This window comes from Papaver somniferum, chromosome 1, assembly GCF_003573695.1.
Source record: "Papaver somniferum cultivar HN1 chromosome 1, ASM357369v1, whole genome shotgun sequence".
In the NCBI taxonomy this organism is placed as follows: Eukaryota; Viridiplantae; Streptophyta; class Magnoliopsida; order Ranunculales; family Papaveraceae; genus Papaver; species Papaver somniferum.
In genome coordinates, this window is record NC_039358.1 from 17140886 (window position 1) to 17161506 (window position 20621).

A 20621-nucleotide genomic window follows, 5' to 3' on the forward strand; every position below is an offset into this window, starting at 1 on the left:
AAAAGTGGGAATCGTTGTTGAATCGAGAAGAAACTTTGGTGGTGATTTGAATCAGGTTAGAACAAGTAGCTGCTGCCATGGTACAATTGGGATTGATGGTTGACCAACTTGTGCTATTGACTCTGTTTACGACTTGTTACGTTTAATCATCCTCTGTTAAAAGTGAAATACTCATAATTTTTGTTGAATTCTAACACATATCGACTTGAATTAATCGATTAGGGGGACCAAGCTTCAATCATAGGAGGTGCCATAGATTTTGTGAAAGAACTGGAGCAATTGTTACACTCTCTCGAGGCTAAGAAGAGAACGAGAACGTCTTCAGATGATGAGGATGACAATGAGAAGGTTGGTGCCGAAGAGAGGAGAAACAAAAACTGCGGTATTCATTCCTCATTGGCTTCATTTCTTGGGTTCTTCTCATCTCCCAAGTACACCTCTTACTCATCATCCTTGTTTCTTAAAAATGATGATGGGGAGAAGATGAGGAGGAAGAGGAGGAGGTGATTAATGAGGATGAATTGAGGATGATGATCTCTAATAACATCAAGCACAGTATTAGTAATAAGCACGATTACTACTCTTTGTCATTGTTATCGCCATCTTCTTGATTGGGCGTGGACATTGAAGTTGTAGTGGTTCAAACACATGTGAACCTGAAAATTCACATTATGTGGTCCAAATTTTCAGCAGTACCAACAACCAGTTACATCTGATTATCTAATTGACTATATGTTATTATTATTACTGGTTAACTCACTGCAAAGATATGACTTGTTGCCAGGCTTTAAGGAAAAATGGAGCACATTAACAACCACTGCTTACCAATCTTCTCGTAGGACTGCTGCTAACCAGGTGAAAGAGTAGGGGAGAAGATGGTGGAAGCTGAGCACTGCTGATACCTATGTAAGGGATGATAGGACGATTTTTTTTATTTTTCATTTCTGAGTGTAGAAAAACAGCCTTTAATTCCAGGAAAAAAGTTGTGATGCTGCTTCTGCAGGAAAGGCAATGTGGAGCTGTAGCCTGTAGGTTGCAGGCAGCAGGACCACCACCAGCACTGACCCTGAAAGTCTTGTGACCTGAGATTCTACTTCGACAACACAAGTCACAAAAAAGATGCCCACTCTGTTAGAGTAGTCAGTGTTATTGACCTTATTTTCTTAAAGGTCGACACTCATCTGTAAATCATGATTTTTATCTCTTTTTCTTAACAATCTTGTTTGTTTTCTTCGTTGTCTTAACCTTCCTTTCATTGGTTTTAAAAGACTTCGGGAAAATAGAAAAAATAATGAGTAAAGTAAGAAAATGGAGGTGTGAATAGTGATGCATAACAGGTTATGCATCTACAAAATTTGTTGCATAAGTTGTTATGAATTCTCAAAATTTGTTGCATAACATGTTCTGCAACTTTTTTATTTTTGCATAACTTGTTATGCAGTCCAAAAAACGGTTGCATAACACGTTATGCAACTACTTTTTTCTCAGTATTGAAACTAACAAAAAATAAGGTTGCATAACTTGTCATGCACCTACAATAATACTACATAACATGTTATGCAGTCGTGAAAAATGGATGCATAACCTGTTATGCATCCGAAAATATGACTGCATAATGCATTATGCATCGAGAAAATTGTTGCACAATCTTTTATGCATCGAGAAAATAGATACATAACCTGATATGCATCCGTAAATATGGATGCATACTGCATTATGCATTAAATTTTATGTACGCACTAAAATCAACCAAAACAATGGTTATATAACTTGTTTTAGATGCATAATTTGTTATGCAGTCGAGAAAATGGTTGCATAATTCGTTATGCATCTGCATAATGTGTTATGCATCGTTTTTGGTGGCTGCATAATGGTTATGTAGTCAGTTTTCGAAATTTTGCCTAAAACGAAGATCACTTCCGATATTTTCGTGAAAAAAAAAATTTGATGTTGTTGTTTGTACTCGTTGCGTAGCTCTCTTAAAAAGATTTCCAACAATATAAAATTTGTAAAATTTCAAGGCGCGGATTTTTAGATATGTTATATCCAAGTTGCGTTGTCAATTATACCCCTGATGCATAACCCGTCATGCGGATGCATAATCCGTCATGCAGACATTTTTAATAGTTTCATATAATTATGGGTGTCACAGAAATAATTATGGGTGTCACGGAAATAATTATGGGTGTCACGGTACCTAAAATTAATTGTGAGCCTGACAATGAAAATATTTTTTTTTGGACCTGCGCCTAATTTTCCCCTGTAATTACCAAATTAATTCCCGTTTCCAAGAAATTTGGATGTAGCCCAAGCACCGCTACTCTACCCATCAAAAAAAAAAAAAAGAAGTCTTGGGCCTAGGTGGTTGACACTGTGACTCCAATTAGGCACACTTGGAGCAAATATTTCTTGGACTTGTGTATAAACGACAGGTCTACGCCATAAATTAATGGCTTTGCTGGATACACCGTGATTTAACATTAGTCACTAACACACTGTAGGTTGCAATACACACAGAAATATATATAATATACACGCATAACATACAGATTTGATCAATAATTTGCTTTAAAAACACCCCTCTTTTATAAAAAGAGGACTTCTGCCTACAAACCCAGGTAGGTATAAGTATAAAACTGTAAGTTGATAACCAACTCAACTGTTTGGATGCTTACTTTTTATTCAAACAAACCACAAACATAGATACGCCCTTGAATACTTTTTTTGCTGCATCATATATGCATACCGATAGTTTATTCAGAAGAGCAAAGATAAGAATTCATGCCTTCAATGATCTTTTGGCACAGATCTAGATAAGCAATTGGAGCTGGAGAATACTCATTAACCTTCTCATATTCAATACTGAGACTCAGAATACCCCCGCATTCGTTAGCCTTTGGACTAACTGTAAGTATTAAATGGAACTTCTTGTAGTCATTCATCATATCACCTCCAACGGCACAGTGACAGATGGTCATTGTTTCGTCTGTGTACGTCGTCTTCTCTTGAACAGTAGTTAATGATTTACCCTCTGCAGATAGAATAGACATGTAAAAATGCGTCAAGATTAAGGAGCTGCATGTGTACTTGTTAAGTTTCATAACACATAACTACTAGGTGATGATATCAGTGTGATCTGTGTTCGTAACTCGCTAGTACCAAATTCTTTATTGATAAAAAAGAAAAAAAGGTTGCATAACACATGATTACAGTTATGTATAAAGGGAAAGCGATACGATCGAATAAGAAGAAAATGTCATCTAATAGTGATAGATATGATATTGATGTGCACATACCACAAGCATAGCCCCACTCCTTGACGCAGCCAGACTGAGCTCCATCTCCTTCGATGACTTTGACGCTGGAGTAAATTTGAGGCAATACTTTTGGAAGGTCTTGGTAGTGCTTATACAATTTGTAATGCCCGTCAAGATTCGTCTTGATTTCCACTTCAGTCACCAGCTTCCCAACTAGACAAGGAGCCATTGATAGAAGAAGATCGTTTGTTGCTCTAGATAGAAATGTTTGAGAGATAAGATGTTTGTGAAGTGATATTTGAAGAGTTTATATAGGAAATGGTAACAACTAAAGGTCATCAAAACTTGATTAGTGATAAAATTTTGATTACGTTATTTATTAATATTTTCCTTTGGTTTAAGGAAAATATGATCCGGCGATTACTTTTCCATCCCTCTAACGTTAGATGTAAAGAGTAACATGAAATGTCATACTCATACTTACTTATAATGCCTCTGGACCCCACTTTTCATTCACCCCTAGTATGACATCGGTGGGTGTTCTTGGAAATATTAGTGCATTATCAGGTCAAATTTAACGGTATGATGCTACTTTTTGGATGCCATTACTGGAGCTGCATGAGAGTGGGTTTTGTGGCTAACTAGAAGACAGAAAAGTGCCAAGAAGTAGTAATCTTAATAACCCTTTATCAAATTATTTTTGATGATGGCAAATATACCCTTGATTTGATTACCGTTAGTTATGGTGATTAGTTAAACTATTACGATCGGTGAAAATCATAGCTGTTTTATCTTTTGATTTAGGAGGATCTTGATAATTATTTTCGAATTTTTTTTTTTGAGAATTTTGGAAGAATATTAAAAAACTCATATAACTTAACTCCTATTAATCTTTTGTTGTTTCTAATCCATTAAAGTACGTAAAAGATTTAAATATTTTTTGGTATTTACAGGTGGGAAAAGGTTATATCCCAGCTGAAACAGACACTTTACGACTGAAAAATAAAGAACTTCCGACCGATAGTTTTTTTTTTATTCTTTTTTTTTCAGAACTACTTTCGGTTAGATTTTCCCAGTCGAAAGTACTAGTTATGGCGGGGAAATCCTAGCTGAAAGTAGTTCTTGAAAATCACACACACAAAAAAAAAATCGGCTGGGAAAACCTAGCCGGAAGTGGACCTCTGTTTTTTTTTGTTGGGATTATCAAAATGACTCACTGTTGGGAAATTCTAACCATTATGATTCACTACTACTTATGATTATTACAATGACTCACTATTGGGAATTCTTAGTTTCCCAACCATGTTTAATTTTACGGCTAAAAGTTTATATTTTCCAATCCGTAATATATGATTTACGGTTTGGAATGTAAGAACTCACAACCATAAAAAAGTTTCAGAAACTGGTATTTTTAACCTCAACTTGATCGAATCGAATTTTTATCCGGTTAAAAACAAAAATAAATGGTGGCTTTTCACAGTTTCTTTTTTCTGATCATCATCCTCATCACGATGCGGTGGAGAAAGAAGATATGAAAAACAATAATGGATTTAGTTTTTTTTTATGATCATCATCTTTATCATGATGTATCAAGAAGAAGAGAAGGAGACGATAATAGTTTTGGGTTTTGTTATGATCATCATCTTTATCGTGAGAAGAGAATGAAAAGAAGAAGATAATAATTTTATGTTTTTTAAATTATTTATGGGTAAGGGTATTGTAGATGGTGGATTTTCGACAAAGGCTAAAATCGTAAACTCATAATTATACGAAGCTCTGATTCAGCAATCAGACATGAGTATCGAGACATGGCTCTCTCATCGAATTCTCAACGGAGAGTACTTTCTCTCAGAGTACATGTAGATATATAGTCTCACAACTGGAAAACGGCATATCTCATGAATACTGAATACTTTCAGTGATTATTTCTATATAGTATCACGAGATGGACGGCTCCTAAACAGTTTTCTCTGCTAGTATAGAGCGATAACGTCTTCAGGAACAAACAACAAGTTTACCCTGACTATATAAAGGATATGACTTACCGACAAGCTCATATCGGGATAATTAATGCTCCTAGACAGCTTGCTCTGCTAGTATAGAGCCACAAAGTTAATTATTCCTAATTAAGATTAATTCTGCCGTGACATTCACTACTGAATTTCCAGAATAATCTATTATTGCTCCTATTCCATGGTCGAATCCACGACTGGTCCCATGGAATGGCAATAACAATTGCTCCTATTCCATGGTCGAATCCACGACTGGTCCCATGGAATGGCAATAAAAAATTGTTCTGATTCTATGATCGAATCCACAACTTGATCTCATAGAATAGCAATAACTATATTATCTCATTACTCCGATTTCATGATCGAATCCTCAACTGGTCTCATAAATGGTAATAGATAAATCTTAATTACTCTGATTCTATGGTCGAATCTACGATCCCGTGGAATGGTAATGCTCACTTTATTATTCTGAATTCGTAGTCGAATCCTCAGCTATCCTGTGAATTAATAATAAACATCTTATTACTCAGTTTTGTGAATTATTCTCCACTGAATTCCATAATTAGTAATAAATAATCAACAACCGGGCGTCTGAGCTACCTCTAAGTAAGCCCCGATTCAAATGATGAAGGTGTATTCAACGACGATACACTAACAGTCATCGCACAAACGAGTATTTCAAAAATACGACAAAACGATGAACCTATGCAAAATAGAGAAGAAAATAATAAATAATTAAAAATATTGACCAGGGTGCTGGGAGCACGGACACACGACCGACCAACCGTGTCGTGGTCAATCCCACGCCAATTTTACATTTTTAATGCATTTTTATTATTTTCCATGATTTGATGAAGATTCTCTCATTTTATCAAATCTCCTTCGTCTCGAGGAAACTCCTCGGTTTCATGGTACTTCCATAAATCCATAAAAAATAATATAAAATTAAGGAAAGGAGTGTGGGGCGTGACCATTGGCCAACCGGCCATGCCTTGGTCCCAACCGGTCCCACACCCCACGGTTCCTTATTATTTTATTATTATTATTATTATTTCTCTAATTTCATGAAAAACTCCTTGATTTCATGGTATTTTTGCATAAATCATCATATAATAATAAATAAAATAAAATTATGAAAAACTTATGGGACCGGGCAACTAGCCGGCCGGCCATGCCCTAGCCGATCCCACACGTCCTTTGCTTTATTATTTTATTATTATTTATCCTATTTTTCCTTAAATTCATCAAATTCCTTGTTTTTATGGTATTTCTCTCAAATTAGGAAAAATCCCCTCAAATCATTAAAAATACCTAAAAATATAAAAAAAATTATGAAAACTCGTGGGACCGGTCCATAACCGGCCGGCCATGCCTCCATGGTCCCATACGCCCATGTTTTTTTTATTTTAATATTTTGCTTCCATGAACTCATGAAAACTCCTTCAATTCATGGAAACTCCCTAAATCCATCAAATTTCTCAAAATTCATGAATTTTTCATAAAATCATCAAAATATTATAAAATTAAGGAAAAGCCACCACGGGACCTTGGTCACGATCGGCCGACCATGCCTTGACCACGGAGGTCCCACGCCTCTCATTCCTTATTTTATAATTATTTTTCATCATCTCATGGTGTTTTCCTCAGATTCGTCGAAACCCTAATTTTGGCATATTTTCTCGAATGGATGCTCAATTGCACGCCAGAAAATATCAAAATTCTCAGGACTGAGACGCGGACGCCTTGGGGACACGAGGACGCTATCTTGACCGACCAAGATTGTCTCTTTGGCTCACGGAAGCCGGTCCCATTAATTTTCACAGTTTTGACCTAATTTGCACAATTGCTCGTATTAGGTACAAAACTCTTCCAAACACTTTGGATTTTCATGAAGTGATCATCAGGCGGTCACGTGACAACCCAGGGCCGGTTTCATGACCCCATGGTCGGTCCCTCCTCGTCATAATTAATTAGGTTTTCTCACCTAAGGCTCAGACGAGCATTTTGAATAAATGATTAACCAGCATTTAATCATTCTTCACCAACAAATCGTCAACTCTTCAGGAGTTCTTGTATTTGCTCACGTGAGCATATGGACACTACATGGTTGATCCACGGTCCCATGTAGTCGCTCCCTCCTTCGCCATGGTTAAACTTCTGACGAACCATGAATTGATCATCAATTGATCAAATTAGGGTTTCTGAATCCAAGGATCATCATTCCAGATTCCAACCTTAATAATTTTACGACGACCTCATGGTCATTAATTTTATTAATTATGCTCGGTTCAACGACCAGTATTCTAATTAATTTTTTGGTACGCTGCCAATAATCCATCAGATGAGCAACACATGCTCAGACGATCAAATATTCAACAATTCATCACATGAGCAACACTTGCTCAGATGATAAATATTTGCTCAAACCAAGGAATATTGGTTCAACAATCAATATTCAACGATCCATCGAATGAGCAATACTTGCTCACTTCATCGTAAGAACTATACCTCTGTCTCATGACATGTTCAATTCATGAGTTTCAGAACATCATGTTCAACTCAGCAACTACATGGACTCATCGTCCCATCAAACCACGAAGTCATCAATTGACTAACAACCACGAGACGTCAATCGTGTCACTTGGGGGGATATCACTTAGGGTTTTGGTCTGGGTCTACGGCACGTGTGTTCAAACACACGATGGAATGTGAGCAAGTCGTGCAATCAGTTGAAGGAATTCACGAGGTAGTGGGTGGAAAATCGACCAAGTCTCCACACGTTGAGCAACTGGTTTCAAACACGATCTCCACTTCCCCACTCCTTGATTCCATCAACTGTCACACTTCATGGATCATGGTGTCTAAAATTCCAGCAATATAAATAAGTCTCTGAATCATGATTGAATCAGCATCAACAGTATCATCAATCTCACGTCTCATCGACAACACGAGATCATCAACTCATCAATTGAGCAACTACTCTCAATTGAGCAATTTCAATCATTCAGAGCTTATCATATTCAGAATTCACACACCCACAATCTTTGATTACCATTGATTCCACACATTTCCAGCTTCCCTCCTACAGATCAACCCATCCTCTCTTGTGACCGAATTTACTCTGGAACGGTCATTGTCTTGATTTAGGCCGGAGTACTAGATTGATCTCTCGAATCTAAAGCACCCCCTTTGCAGCGGTGCATCTGTGTGAGGTTTAACATTTCGCTCGGTTCGAGGAGTCTCCTCCGTACGGTCGTCTCCTCAATTCCTTAAAAACCAGCAAATCGTTTTTCCCCATCTACAGATTGGCGACCACAGTGGGAGATCATTCTCTCGGTTGCAATCTCACAATTTCACAAGATGGTTGATCTCAGGTCAGGTTCAGTTACGAATCCTAACACAAACCGTGCTAGCACTAGCAACAACAACAATCAGAATATCCCGGAGACAATTCCGACCTCCAACACTGATGGTGGTGACATTACTCCTCCTCACGTCGAAGGTCATCCACTGTCCGGACGACACCCTGAAGAAGTCAGAGGAGATCCACCACCTACCATTGCTGATCTTATCAAAGCGCAGGAGACTCTTGCAAAGAATCAGACTGACATGGCTGCTACACAGAAGGAGCTGTGTAATTATCTCAAAACTCTTACTGACAAGATGTCAGAGAAACTCAAGAGAAGGGAAAGGAGAAGGAGAAATCCTCAGACGACGATCCTGAAGTAATTCCAATCCATACAGTAGAAGACGACGAAGTCCACAAAACTGCTGCAGACAACTCATCAGCGAAGGGATCATCGAATTTCATCACTCGCGAGGATCTGGAGCACCTTTGGAGAACCGTGGAAAAGACAAAACATCGCATGTCCATCGTCATCAACCTCCTTATCCTGCCGCTACGCAGAGGATTCCACTCCCCAAAGGTTACGTTTCTCCAACCTTCACCTTATATGATGGAACTGGCAATGCTCGGGAACATGTCTCTCGTTTTCTCGAAGCCCTGGGAGAACATGAACATAATCATGTCGTTCGTCTCAAGGAATTCTCAAAATCTCTGAAAGGCAGAGCATACACCTGGTATAACAACATCGCACCAGGGACTATCAACAATTGGGGAGAAATGGTTAACGCATTCTACAGGAAATACTTCTTCGTGTCAGAACAAGTCACCCTCTCCGACCTTGGAAGATGTTTCAGAGGGTCAGTGAAAATCCCAATGATTATGTGAAAAGGTTCAGAGTCCAAGCCCTGGATTGTCATGACCCAAACGTCACGGAGCAACAACTGGTGGACTTGTGCATCAATGGCATGCTCCCGGTCTACAGGGCCTTGCTGGAAACCTTCGATTCCAGACTTTCTCAGAGCTTCACGAAGCTGCGAAGAGGTCGGCAACCACTGCACCCGCTCTTTTGGAAAGAGCAAAGTCTACAAAGACTGAGGATTCAAAAGACACTCGAGGAAGCAGGCGTTTGATCAACAAGCAGTACAACCTGCAACCTTCAACAAATGCTGTCGCAGAAGGGAGTAAGCGAAAAGCAGAACCACAGCACAAGCAGACTTCCTCCACCCCTTCAAAGGCACACAAGAAGGAGAATTCGAAATCCCTCCTCAGCATACGGAAGATCCAGAAGCACCTGATTTTCCCTGTTCAATGGAAGAAGTTAATGAACTACTCGATGCCTGGATCCAAGATGGTGCAATCAAATTGCCTTATGTCAAGAAGGAACCAACTGAAGAGCCATGGAAAATCCTCGGTATTGCCGCTTCCATAGATACGTCAGCCATCCCACAAGTGATTGCAAAATTTTGAAGCGCATATTCAAAGAAAAGGTCGAATCAGGAGAGCTCAACCTGGGGACTGAGGGAGTACAAAAAACCCCTCCCAGTCAGAACTTTTACCATCTCTGAACCTCCTGTCAAGGAAGCGGTCCAATCTCTGATCGAACATGTCTGCGAGTTGTTGTATCTTTCGAAAGCTCAAAGGAAAGACATGTTTGCTGCACTGAACCACATCGTGTCCGGAAAACGTCTGCTGATCCAAGAGACCAACCGAACCTTCAGCCACCGACAAAGAAATGTATGACTGGGGACTGCTCACCACAGTGCACATTAAAGGAAATGAGTTCAAGGGCGTTCGTCGATGTTGGTACCGCTGTCAACATCATCCCTTTGAAAACTCTCAGAGCTGCGGTATTACTCGACAGGAAGCCACCCACGCTCCCATAGCAATCAGGGACCACGAAGGAATCTCCAGAGACGCATACGGCTTCATCACTCTCAAAGTTACGGAAAGATTGATCTGCACTGAGGCCAAGTTTTTCATAATCCGGGAAGACCCTGGATACGACATGGTCCTTGGAAGAACTTGGATTCATGCGGAAGGATAACGATGCCTTCAACACATCCTGTCATCGACAAGGATTCCGAGTCGGAAGACGAAGCAGAGGACGCACCACCGTTTGAGCATCTGGAAGAAGTAAAAACTCTGATGGGACTTACGCAGGAACTTGGAGAAAATCCGCACACCTTTGTCAGAAGGTTTCGAGCTCAGGAAAGTCTTATTCCTCCTCATGCTCCAATATTACCAATGTTCAATACGCTACTATGGTCCAGGGACTTCTCCCCATGAACAATTTAGCAGTCATCAAAAGCTACGAGTGGGTAACTTCACCTCAGCAATATTACACTCAATGGTTGGGTTCAGAACTTCTTCAAATCGGTCACTCCATCGAGAGGTTTATTGTTGAAGACCTGGCTAAGCATGATCAACACTATGCTGGATACTCTCTTCCGCGCGAGTGTCCATATGTGCCACAATCGTGGAATTCCGTCAAACAGGGAATTCCGAATCAGCGGAAGATATTCAAGGCACGATCGACCAAGCCTAACAAGTTTCATGAAGGGACCTGGTTCTCAAAGCAGTTCAGCGCGGTCTTCATTCTACAAGGAACTCCAATTGGGAAGGACCATTCATGGTCGCTAAGTCCGTGGCCGGAGGATACTACAAATTGATCAACACAGATGCAGAACCCTACCAGTAATTCACGAAAATTGGCTCAAGGCGTTTATCTGAAATTATTGGACATTTAAGGTATTGGGCGTTCGAAGCATTCATGGCGTTTGGATTTAACATTTAGGATTTTCTTTCATTTGTATTTCAATTCCTCCAAAACATTTGCAATACTTGCAATCAGTATTTGAATTCAGCAATTTATCAAAATTCAGTTCATATTTCGTAAAAGAAAATCTCTATCAAATCTACAAGAAAATCCTTAACCATCAGTCAATCCAAAACCATCTAAATATCAAAACCCAAGTATAAACCTCACATCTCTCAGAAGTTCAGAAGTTCAAGAGATCAGCAAGAAAAGGCTTTCGCTCATCAGCATCCTTCAAGATTTGCAAAGCCGCCCTCTCCTTGTTCAACTCCTCGGTCAGCTTGGAAATCTTGTCCTCCTTCTCCTTCACACATCATTGGGAAAGGGTATGTTCTTCTCACATGAATCCTTGATAACGTTTATTTGCTTACGAAGCCATTTCACGTTGAGGCCAAGTCTTTCTGAATTCTCCAAGTTAAACTCCCAATCAAAGAGTATATCTGGAGTCAGTATTCCTGGTCTATGCATATCACTCACGACACGCAAGATAACCTACTTGCATGGTTAAAGCATAAGCACGCCCAGGTTCCTGTCAACGATCATGTGGCCAAACTTCTTCCATATCGTCTCGTACAAGCGTGCATATCCAATGGGAACGCTGAATCCACCGACCAGTTCATGATACGGGAGTGAAGTGTTAAAGGAGGATCGAAAGCAACCCTGCAGTTGGATATTCATACACTATTATACGGTTCTCAGTCACTGGAGCGGCTTCCACACCAAAGCAACAGTTCCTTCGGTATTCTCCGCTGCTATCTCGGTTTCTTCTATCACTGAGGCAACAACCATCTGGTTTCCATAACATCAGCAGCGACCTTCTCATGGCCTCGAAGTGCAGGGATGGTTGTCTCTTCATCAATAACTTCGGAAGGGTTAGAGTTATCATCATTGGCTCCAGTATCCTCAACTTCGGTATTTAGCACCTAATACGAAGATTACATGAGGTTAGAGTCACGAAGCCAAAGGAGATTATGAAACACAGTATACCGCAAGGAAATATCAAAGTTCATCATACTACATTCAAGGCACGAGCAAATAACATGAAAGTCATGAAAACACATTTTACGATGAGTCCGTCTGAAGAAACTGAACTCTGCCCTGTACTAAGAGACGAACTGGGAGCAATCTACAAGGAATGAGGATGGGTCATATTCATTTCGTATGGATGTCCTCTATGACATGTCAAAATTTCATGACAATCCGATGAACGAGCGAGTAGATGTGGCCAAAATATCAAGTGATGCGCAATCTGAAAAAGTTCTGGAAGTCTCCTGGAAGTTTACTATTTCGCCTTTTTCAGGCTCTGAACGTGCTCAAAACTTAAAAAGCTTCTTGAAAGCTTGGAAATTTTCCGGGCTTGAATTTGCACATGCAGATCATCAAAATCGACTCCGGCGAAGATTTACAGTGTTTCTACTAAAAGCTGGGTTCTGAATTTTCTGACGACGAAATTCGACTAAGTTTTCATATATTCACATGGGTTCTCATTCATTCGTTCACAGTCAGCACTTTTATACTTCTATGAAGAATATACAGGGATATATACTTACTTGAGGAGTCTCCAAAGTGTCCAAGGGGTTGGAATTGTCCACATCAACGACAAGAGGAACATCACTTCCATCCGGCTCCGAATCTTGGGAATTACCTCCATTCCCATTCCCAGAGGATGATTGAGTTCCAGAATTCTCCATCTCCATGACGACATCCTCCTGTACACGTCCTTTACAATCAATATTTTCATCTATGAAGCACCACATTTGAACATGTGAAGAAATACTTACAGTTTCTTCGTCACTCAAATCAGCGATTGCTTGTTCAGTAGCAGAAAATTGAAGACCTTCAAGACTTGATGGAGTAAAATTCTGCAACAAAATTAACAACATTGGCTTCATGATTCTAATGTTAATAGCAATGAAAGTCACGGTGAGAAATATTGGGAACTCACCAAAGAACGAACTGGGGACTTCACGGTATTAGGTAACAACTTATAACTTTTGTTCCTTCCTTCTCCGCCGTGAACAACTTCTCCAATATCTGAAAAATCTGCATGGATTCGAGGTCTTACGCTACGACCGTCCTGTAAAGAATTCAATAACATGATCAGAATACAGTTACCATGGTTTCATAAAAGACATGTGGAGAATCTTACTTGAGAACATCCTGGAGATAATTTTCGTTTATCACCAGAAAGGTACTTCAGTCTTGGTCGACCAGAGATCATCTCAGCAGACGGAGGAATCTTCACTGGAGGCTGACTAACTGTCACGAATTCATGCAACCTCTCAAATTGTTGATGCCAGAATTCTATATAACCTGGGGTTACATATGCAAATCTATCAGAACCAGGAAACCAGTAACTACTCCCTTCCACGTGAGTGTGATCTAAACGAGACGCAAGCTGATCAACTGATGGTTTCCTTCTCCGGGTAGTTGGAACACATTGATCCATACCCATTTGTCGAGCCGCCCTATCAATGTTGTATTCTTCTACGGCCCTCTCCATGCATAACGGATAACAAGTGACCAGGAGTACAGCTCAACATGAAGGATCTCTCACCATCATTCGGGTTAGCACCAGATTTCAGAGTCGTGCTCTCTCCAGTATTGAAAGTCGTTGGTTGAGAAACATAATCAGGAACCGACACCCACGGACGAAAGTCGAACTCCGATTCTTCATCCAACACATCAATGAGGCGTGCTTTAGACCGAGGCTGCTTTGTAGACCAACGCATGATTCGGGCATTATCTTTCTCGGCGAAGATGTGACGGGCATCAGTATTTGGTCCTTGCAGGATATTACGTGGGATAGGCGCATAATTCTTGAAGTGTTCCCACATCAAAGCTTGAAGAAACATCGTGTTAACATAACACTCAATCTTCATGAAGCCATTCGACACGCTGGAATCTAACACCAAGGAGTCTAAGTTAGAATACAAGGAACCCAGGAATAAGCTACCTATTGGGAGTTTCACCTTGAGCCATCTTAATAGCAAAAGGGATTACGAAAGGCTTCAACAAATGTCCACTGTCTTCGAATATGTCTCTGGATAACCATAAGCATAAGAAAGCGGCAATAGGTAACATACCGGTGATGGGACTATCAGAAACTTCATCTCTTGGCCACCAACGTGTCAACCAATGGGCATAACAACCTTTACTACCAGACGCCTTGTTCACTTCTTCCATCGCAGCTGTCAGAGTGTCAAAACCACTTTTTCCTCATCCGAAAGACCTCCAGAGAAATTACCTGTAATCGGGAGATGCATCAAAGCAGCCACATCTTCTAAGGTAACAGTAAATTCTCCCCATCTACATATGAAGGTGAGTGGGAACACACCAACGAGCCAGCAAAGCCACGATACTTTTCACATCATGATTAATAGACAAGTCTCCAGAAGCTTGAATAGCTCTCGTCACTTGCGCCTGGTTGAGCATAGCCCTGACATGAGGGAAACCCAACATATGCCTCGCCCATCCAGAATTTTTTCCAAAGGGCGTCGAGAAAGCTTAAACTCTATGGTCGATGCAAGGAAAAGCCCTCGTTCGAGACAAAGCCGTATTACCATCTTCGGGGTCACCAATTTCTTCTGAGTCACAGTCCTAGGGTTGATCAGAAGACGATATACTGGGGATTGAGATATGCTTCAGCTCCTTTTGGATCCTCCTCAAAGAATGCGTCGTCTATATTCGGAATGTTCTTCACGCCAGTGGCATCCTCCTCTTCTTCACCAATGGAGGTCTCGTCCATGCATGCATCATCCCTGGAGATGTCATCATCAGTATGCGATTCGTCCCTTGAAGTATCGTTGGCTGAGGAATTGGTCATTTTGCTAAAACAACTGCAAAGTCCACATTACATTCTACTTCAGTATGCTTCCAGACATGAATCAAGGAAATACGGCAAAAATGGTAACTCTTAACTCTTACCTTTTGTACTTCCACTAACAATAGTGATAGTAACGGTAGAGTTAACACCTCAAAATCGTTCGTCTCTTCGAAAACTGCAAAAACGAACGAAACTTTATTAATTTCGAAACTGATTTTTCATAAAATCACGGACACAATTTTCATAATGTGAACATTCACACAACTGACCTATGAAGTTCATAACAATAAATATTCATCATAAATATATTGTCTATCTTCGAAGGTTCCTCAAAACCCACGTTTTGATTTTTCGAAAAAACAGCAATTAATGCAACTTGCTACATAAATTCTCAAGATTTTATCTAATGAAAACAAATTCATGCAAATAAAATACCATCATATTTTGCACAATATATGTCACGGCTGCATATATATAAAAAAAAATATTTTTCCTTCGTATCGTCGTTATTTGTCTTTAAAACGAAGGTTTATTTCAAAAATATTGTGAAAGCTCACATCTCATACATATGATAAAGTTTTGTATTTACATGAAAGCTCATAAGCAAAATTTTATCACTGGACACAAGTTCATCATATATTTTCCTTCGGTCGTCGTATTTGTCTTTAAAACGAAGGATTATTCGATTTCATGAAAATTCACTCTTTTATGATAAACCTTGGTACACATGAAAGCTCATACACTAAGTTTTATCACTGGACCTAGGTTCATATTTAAAAAAAAATCTCTCTAAATCAGGGATTATAGTTAGTTTTCAAAACTAACGATCGAACGAACATACGTTTTCAAAAACGAGGGTTTTTTCATAAAACTCACACTAATATACACATGTATATAATTCATCTGATCAAGGCATGAACAATTCATGAAGGTCTAGAATCAAAACAAAAAAAAAAAAAACGTACCTGGGAGCGCCGGCCGGAAATTGGCCGACGGCAACGACGGCGACGGCGGCGCAGGTGGATCGCGGCGGCGGAAACTCCTTCTCCTGCTCGCGAAGATGGAGAGTGATGAAGAGTGGTCGTGAAAAAAAAAGAGGATTAATCCCTTTTATATCAATTTTATTTCCAAAACCTAATTTTCTAAGGATTTCCTTATTGGGCCCGACCCGCGAATCCTAACCGACCACGGACTCGTCGTCCAAACCAGCGGTTCAACACCAATTTATGCTCATCAAACGACGCTCCAATCATGACATTGAAGCCTTCATCAAGTCGTGGTTTCTCATGCTCTCTAAATCCGGTAACGTCTCAACTTACGACTAAGTTCAATTACTGGTATTATTTTATGGCCGGAAAATCACCATTTAATGCTGACTGAGGAACACAGCTTTCCTCAGTAAGCAGGGGACTTAATGTAGATGGTGGATTTTCGACAAAGGCTAAAATCGTAAACTCATAATTATACGAAGCTCTGATTCAGCAATCAGACGTGAGTATCGAGACACGGGTCTCTCATCGAATTCTCAACGGAGAGTACTTTCTCTCAGAGTACATGTAGATATGTAGTCTCACGACTGGACAACGGCATATCTCATGAATACTGAATACTTTCAGTGATTATTTCTATATAGTATCACGAGATGGACGGCTCCTAGACAGCTTGCTCTGCTAGTATAGAGCGATAACGTCTTCAGGAACAAACAACGAGTTTACCCTGACTATATAAAGGATATGACTTACCGACAAGCTCATATCGGGATAATTAATGCTCCTAGACAGCTTGCTCTGCTAGTATAGAGCCACAAAGTTAATTATTCCTAATTAAGATTAATTCGCGTGACATTCACTACTGAATTCCCAGAATAATCTATTATCCTATTCCATGGTCGAATCCACGACTGGTCCCATGGAATGGCAATAACAATGCTCCTATTCCATGGTCGAATCCACGACTGGTCCCATGGAATGGCAATAACAATTGCTCTATTCCATGGTCGAATCCACGACTGTCCCATGAATGGCAATAAAAATTGTTCTGATTCTATGATCGAATCCACGCTTGATCTCATAGAATAGCAATAACTATATTATCTCATTACTCCGATTTCATGATCGAATCCACAACTGGTCTCATAAATGGTAATAGATAAATCTTAATTACTCTGATTCTATGGTCGAATCTACGATCCCATGGAATGGTAATGCTCACTTTATTATTCTGAATTCGTAGTGAATCCTCAGCTGATCCTATGAATTAATAATAAACATCTTATTACTCAGTTTGTGAATTATTCTCCACTGAATTCCACAATTAGTAATAAATAATCAACAACCGGGCGTCTGAGCTACCTCTAAGTCCCCGATTCAAATGGTGAAAGTGTATTCAACGACGACACTAACAGTCACACGAACGAGTATTTCAAAATACACGAAACGATGAACCTATGAAAATAGGAGAAGAAATAATAAATAATTAAAATATTGACCAAGGTGCTGGGACACGGACACACGACCGACCGACCAGTCATGGTCAATCCCAGGCCAATTTTATATTTTTAATGCATTTTTATTATTTTCCATGATTTGATGAAAATTCTCTCATTTTATCAAATCTCCTTCGTCTCGAGGAAACTCATCGGTTTCATGGTACTTCCATAAATCCATAAAAAATAATATAAAATTAAGGAAAGGAGTGTGGGGCGTGATCATTGGCCAACCGGCCCCACACCCCATGGTTCCTTATTATTTTATTATTATTATTATTATTTCTCTAATTTCATGAAAAACTCCTTGATTTCATGGTATTTTTGCACAAATCATCAAATAATAAAATATAAAATAAAATTATGAAAAACTTGTGGGACCGGGCCACTAGCCGGCCGGCCATGCCCTAGCCGGTCCCACACGTCCTTTGCTTTATTATTTTATTATTATTTATCCTATTTTTCCTTAAATTCATCAAATTCCTTGTTTTTATGGTATTTCTCTCAAATTAGGAAAAATCCCCTCAAATCATTAAAAATACCTAAAAATATTAAAAATAATTATGAAAACTCGTGGGACCGGTCCATAACCGGCCGGCCATGCCTCCATGGTCCCATACGCCCATGTTTTTATTATTTTAATATATTGCTTCCATGAACTCATGGAAACTCCTTCAATTCATGGAAACTCCCTAAATCCATCAAATTTCTCAAAATTCATGAATTTTTCATAAAATCATCAAAATATTATAAAATTAACAAAAAGCCACCACGGGACCGTGGTCACGACCGGCCGACCATGCCTTGACCACGGAGGTCCCACTCCTCTCATTCCTTATTTTATAATTATTTTCATCATCTCATGGTGTTTTCCTCAGTTTCGTCGAAACCCTAATTTTGGCATATTTTCTCGAATGGATGCTCAATTGCACGCCAGAAAATATCAAAATTCTCAGGACTGAGACGCGGAAGCCTTGGGGACACGAGCACGCTATCTTGACCGACCAAGATTGTCTCTTTGGCTCACGGAAGCCGGTCCCATTAATTTTCACAGTTTTGACCTAATTTGCACAATTGCTCGTATTAGGTACAAAACTCTTCCAAACACTTTGGATTTTCATGAAGTGATCATTAGGCGGTCACGTAACAACCCAGGGCCGGTTTCATAACTCCATGGTCAGTCCCTCGCCTCGTCATAATTAATTAGGTTTTCTCACCTAAGGCCCAGACGAGTATTTTTGAATAAATGATTAAGCCAACATTTAATCATTCTCCCACCAACAAATCATCAACTCTTCAGGTATTCTTCATATTTGCTCAGGTGATCATATGGACACTACATGGTTGATCCACGGTCCCATATAGTCGCTCCCTCCGTCGTCCTATGGTTAAACTTCTGACGAACCATGAATTGATCATCAATTAATCAAATTAGGGTTTCTGAATCCAAGGATCATCATTCCAGATTCCAACCTTAATAATTTTACGACGACCTCATGTCATTAGTTTTATTAATTATGCTCGGTTCAACGACCAGTATTCTAATTAATGTTTTTGGTACGTTGCCAATAATCCATCAGATGAGCAACACATGCTCAGACGATCAAATATTCAACAATTCATCACATGAGCAACACTTTCTCAGATGATGAATATTTGCTCAAGCCAAAGAATATTGGTTCAACAACCAATATTCAACGATCCGTCGAATGAGCAATACTTGCTCGCTTCATCGTAAGAACTATACCTCTGTCTCATGACATGTTCAACTCATGAGTTTTAGAACATCATGTTCAACTCAGCAACTACATGCAATCATCGTCACATCAAACCACGAAGTCATCAATTGACTAACATACCACGAGACGTCAATCGTGTCACTTGGGGGGGGATATCACTTAGGGTTTTGGTCTGGCAGTCTATGGCACGTGTTTTCAAACACACGATGGAATGTAATCAAGTCGTGCAATCAGTTGAAGGAATTCACGAGGTAGTGGGTGGAAAATCGACCAAGTCTCCACATGTTGAGCAACTGGTTTCAAACACGATCTCCACTTCCCCACTCCTTGATTCCATCAACTGTCACACTTCATGGAATCATGGTATCTAAAATTCCAGCAATATAAATAAGTCTCTGAATCATGATTGAATCATCAGCATCAACAGTATCATCAATCTCACGTCTCAACGACAACACGAGATCATCAACTCATCAATTGAGCAACTACTCTCAATTGAGCAATTTCAATCATTCAGAGCTTATCATATTCAGAATTCACACACCCACAATCTTTGATTACCATTGATTCCACACATTTCCCAGCTTCCCTCCTACAGATCAACCCATCCTCTCTTGTAACCGAATTTACTATGGAACGGTCATTGTGTTGATTTAGGCCGGAGTACTACTGATTGATCTCTCGAATCTAAAGCACCCCCTTTGCAGCGGTGCATCTGTGTGAGGTTTAACATTTCGCTCGTTCGAGGAGTCTCCTCCGTACGGTCGTCTCCTCAATTCCTTAAAAACCAGCAAATCGTTTTTCCTCATCTACAAGTATTTTTAACTTTTCCTATACAGATTAGGCATCCCTTATCCGCTTTTTGGATATTAGAATCTTATGAAGCCCCCAAAACCCCAAGGGTTGAATCCCTAATAATAGAATTCTACTTTTATCCTTTTTGAAAAATAAAAAATAACTTGGCACCATCCAATTTTGTTTGGCTCCATCAGTGAGTCATTGAGTGTCCATATTATTAGACTCCTCATCATATAATACATGCAATTTTTTTCCATCCATTATTTTCTACCACTAATTCATCATCGATCAACCATGTCAATATCGAATAATCAATGTTTCCCTACAAAAAACAATAAAATCA

At 39.6% G+C, this 20621-nt stretch overlaps 1 protein-coding gene across 1 annotated transcript; it reads right to left on the reverse strand.

The window, feature by feature from the left end:
• Nucleotides 1-2508: 2508 nt before the first annotated feature.
• LOC113326354 (major latex protein 146-like) lies at nucleotides 2509-3516 on the reverse strand. Its single transcript, XM_026574101.1, has 2 exons — nucleotides 3297-3516; nucleotides 2509-3031 (listed from the first exon to the last, which is right to left on the reverse strand). Exons 1-2 carry the CDS (start codon nucleotides 3484-3486, stop codon nucleotides 2754-2756), a joined length of 468 nt encoding a protein of 155 aa, XP_026429886.1. The 5' UTR covers nucleotides 3487-3516; the 3' UTR covers nucleotides 2509-2753.
• Between the last annotated feature and the right edge of the window lie 17105 nt (nucleotides 3517-20621).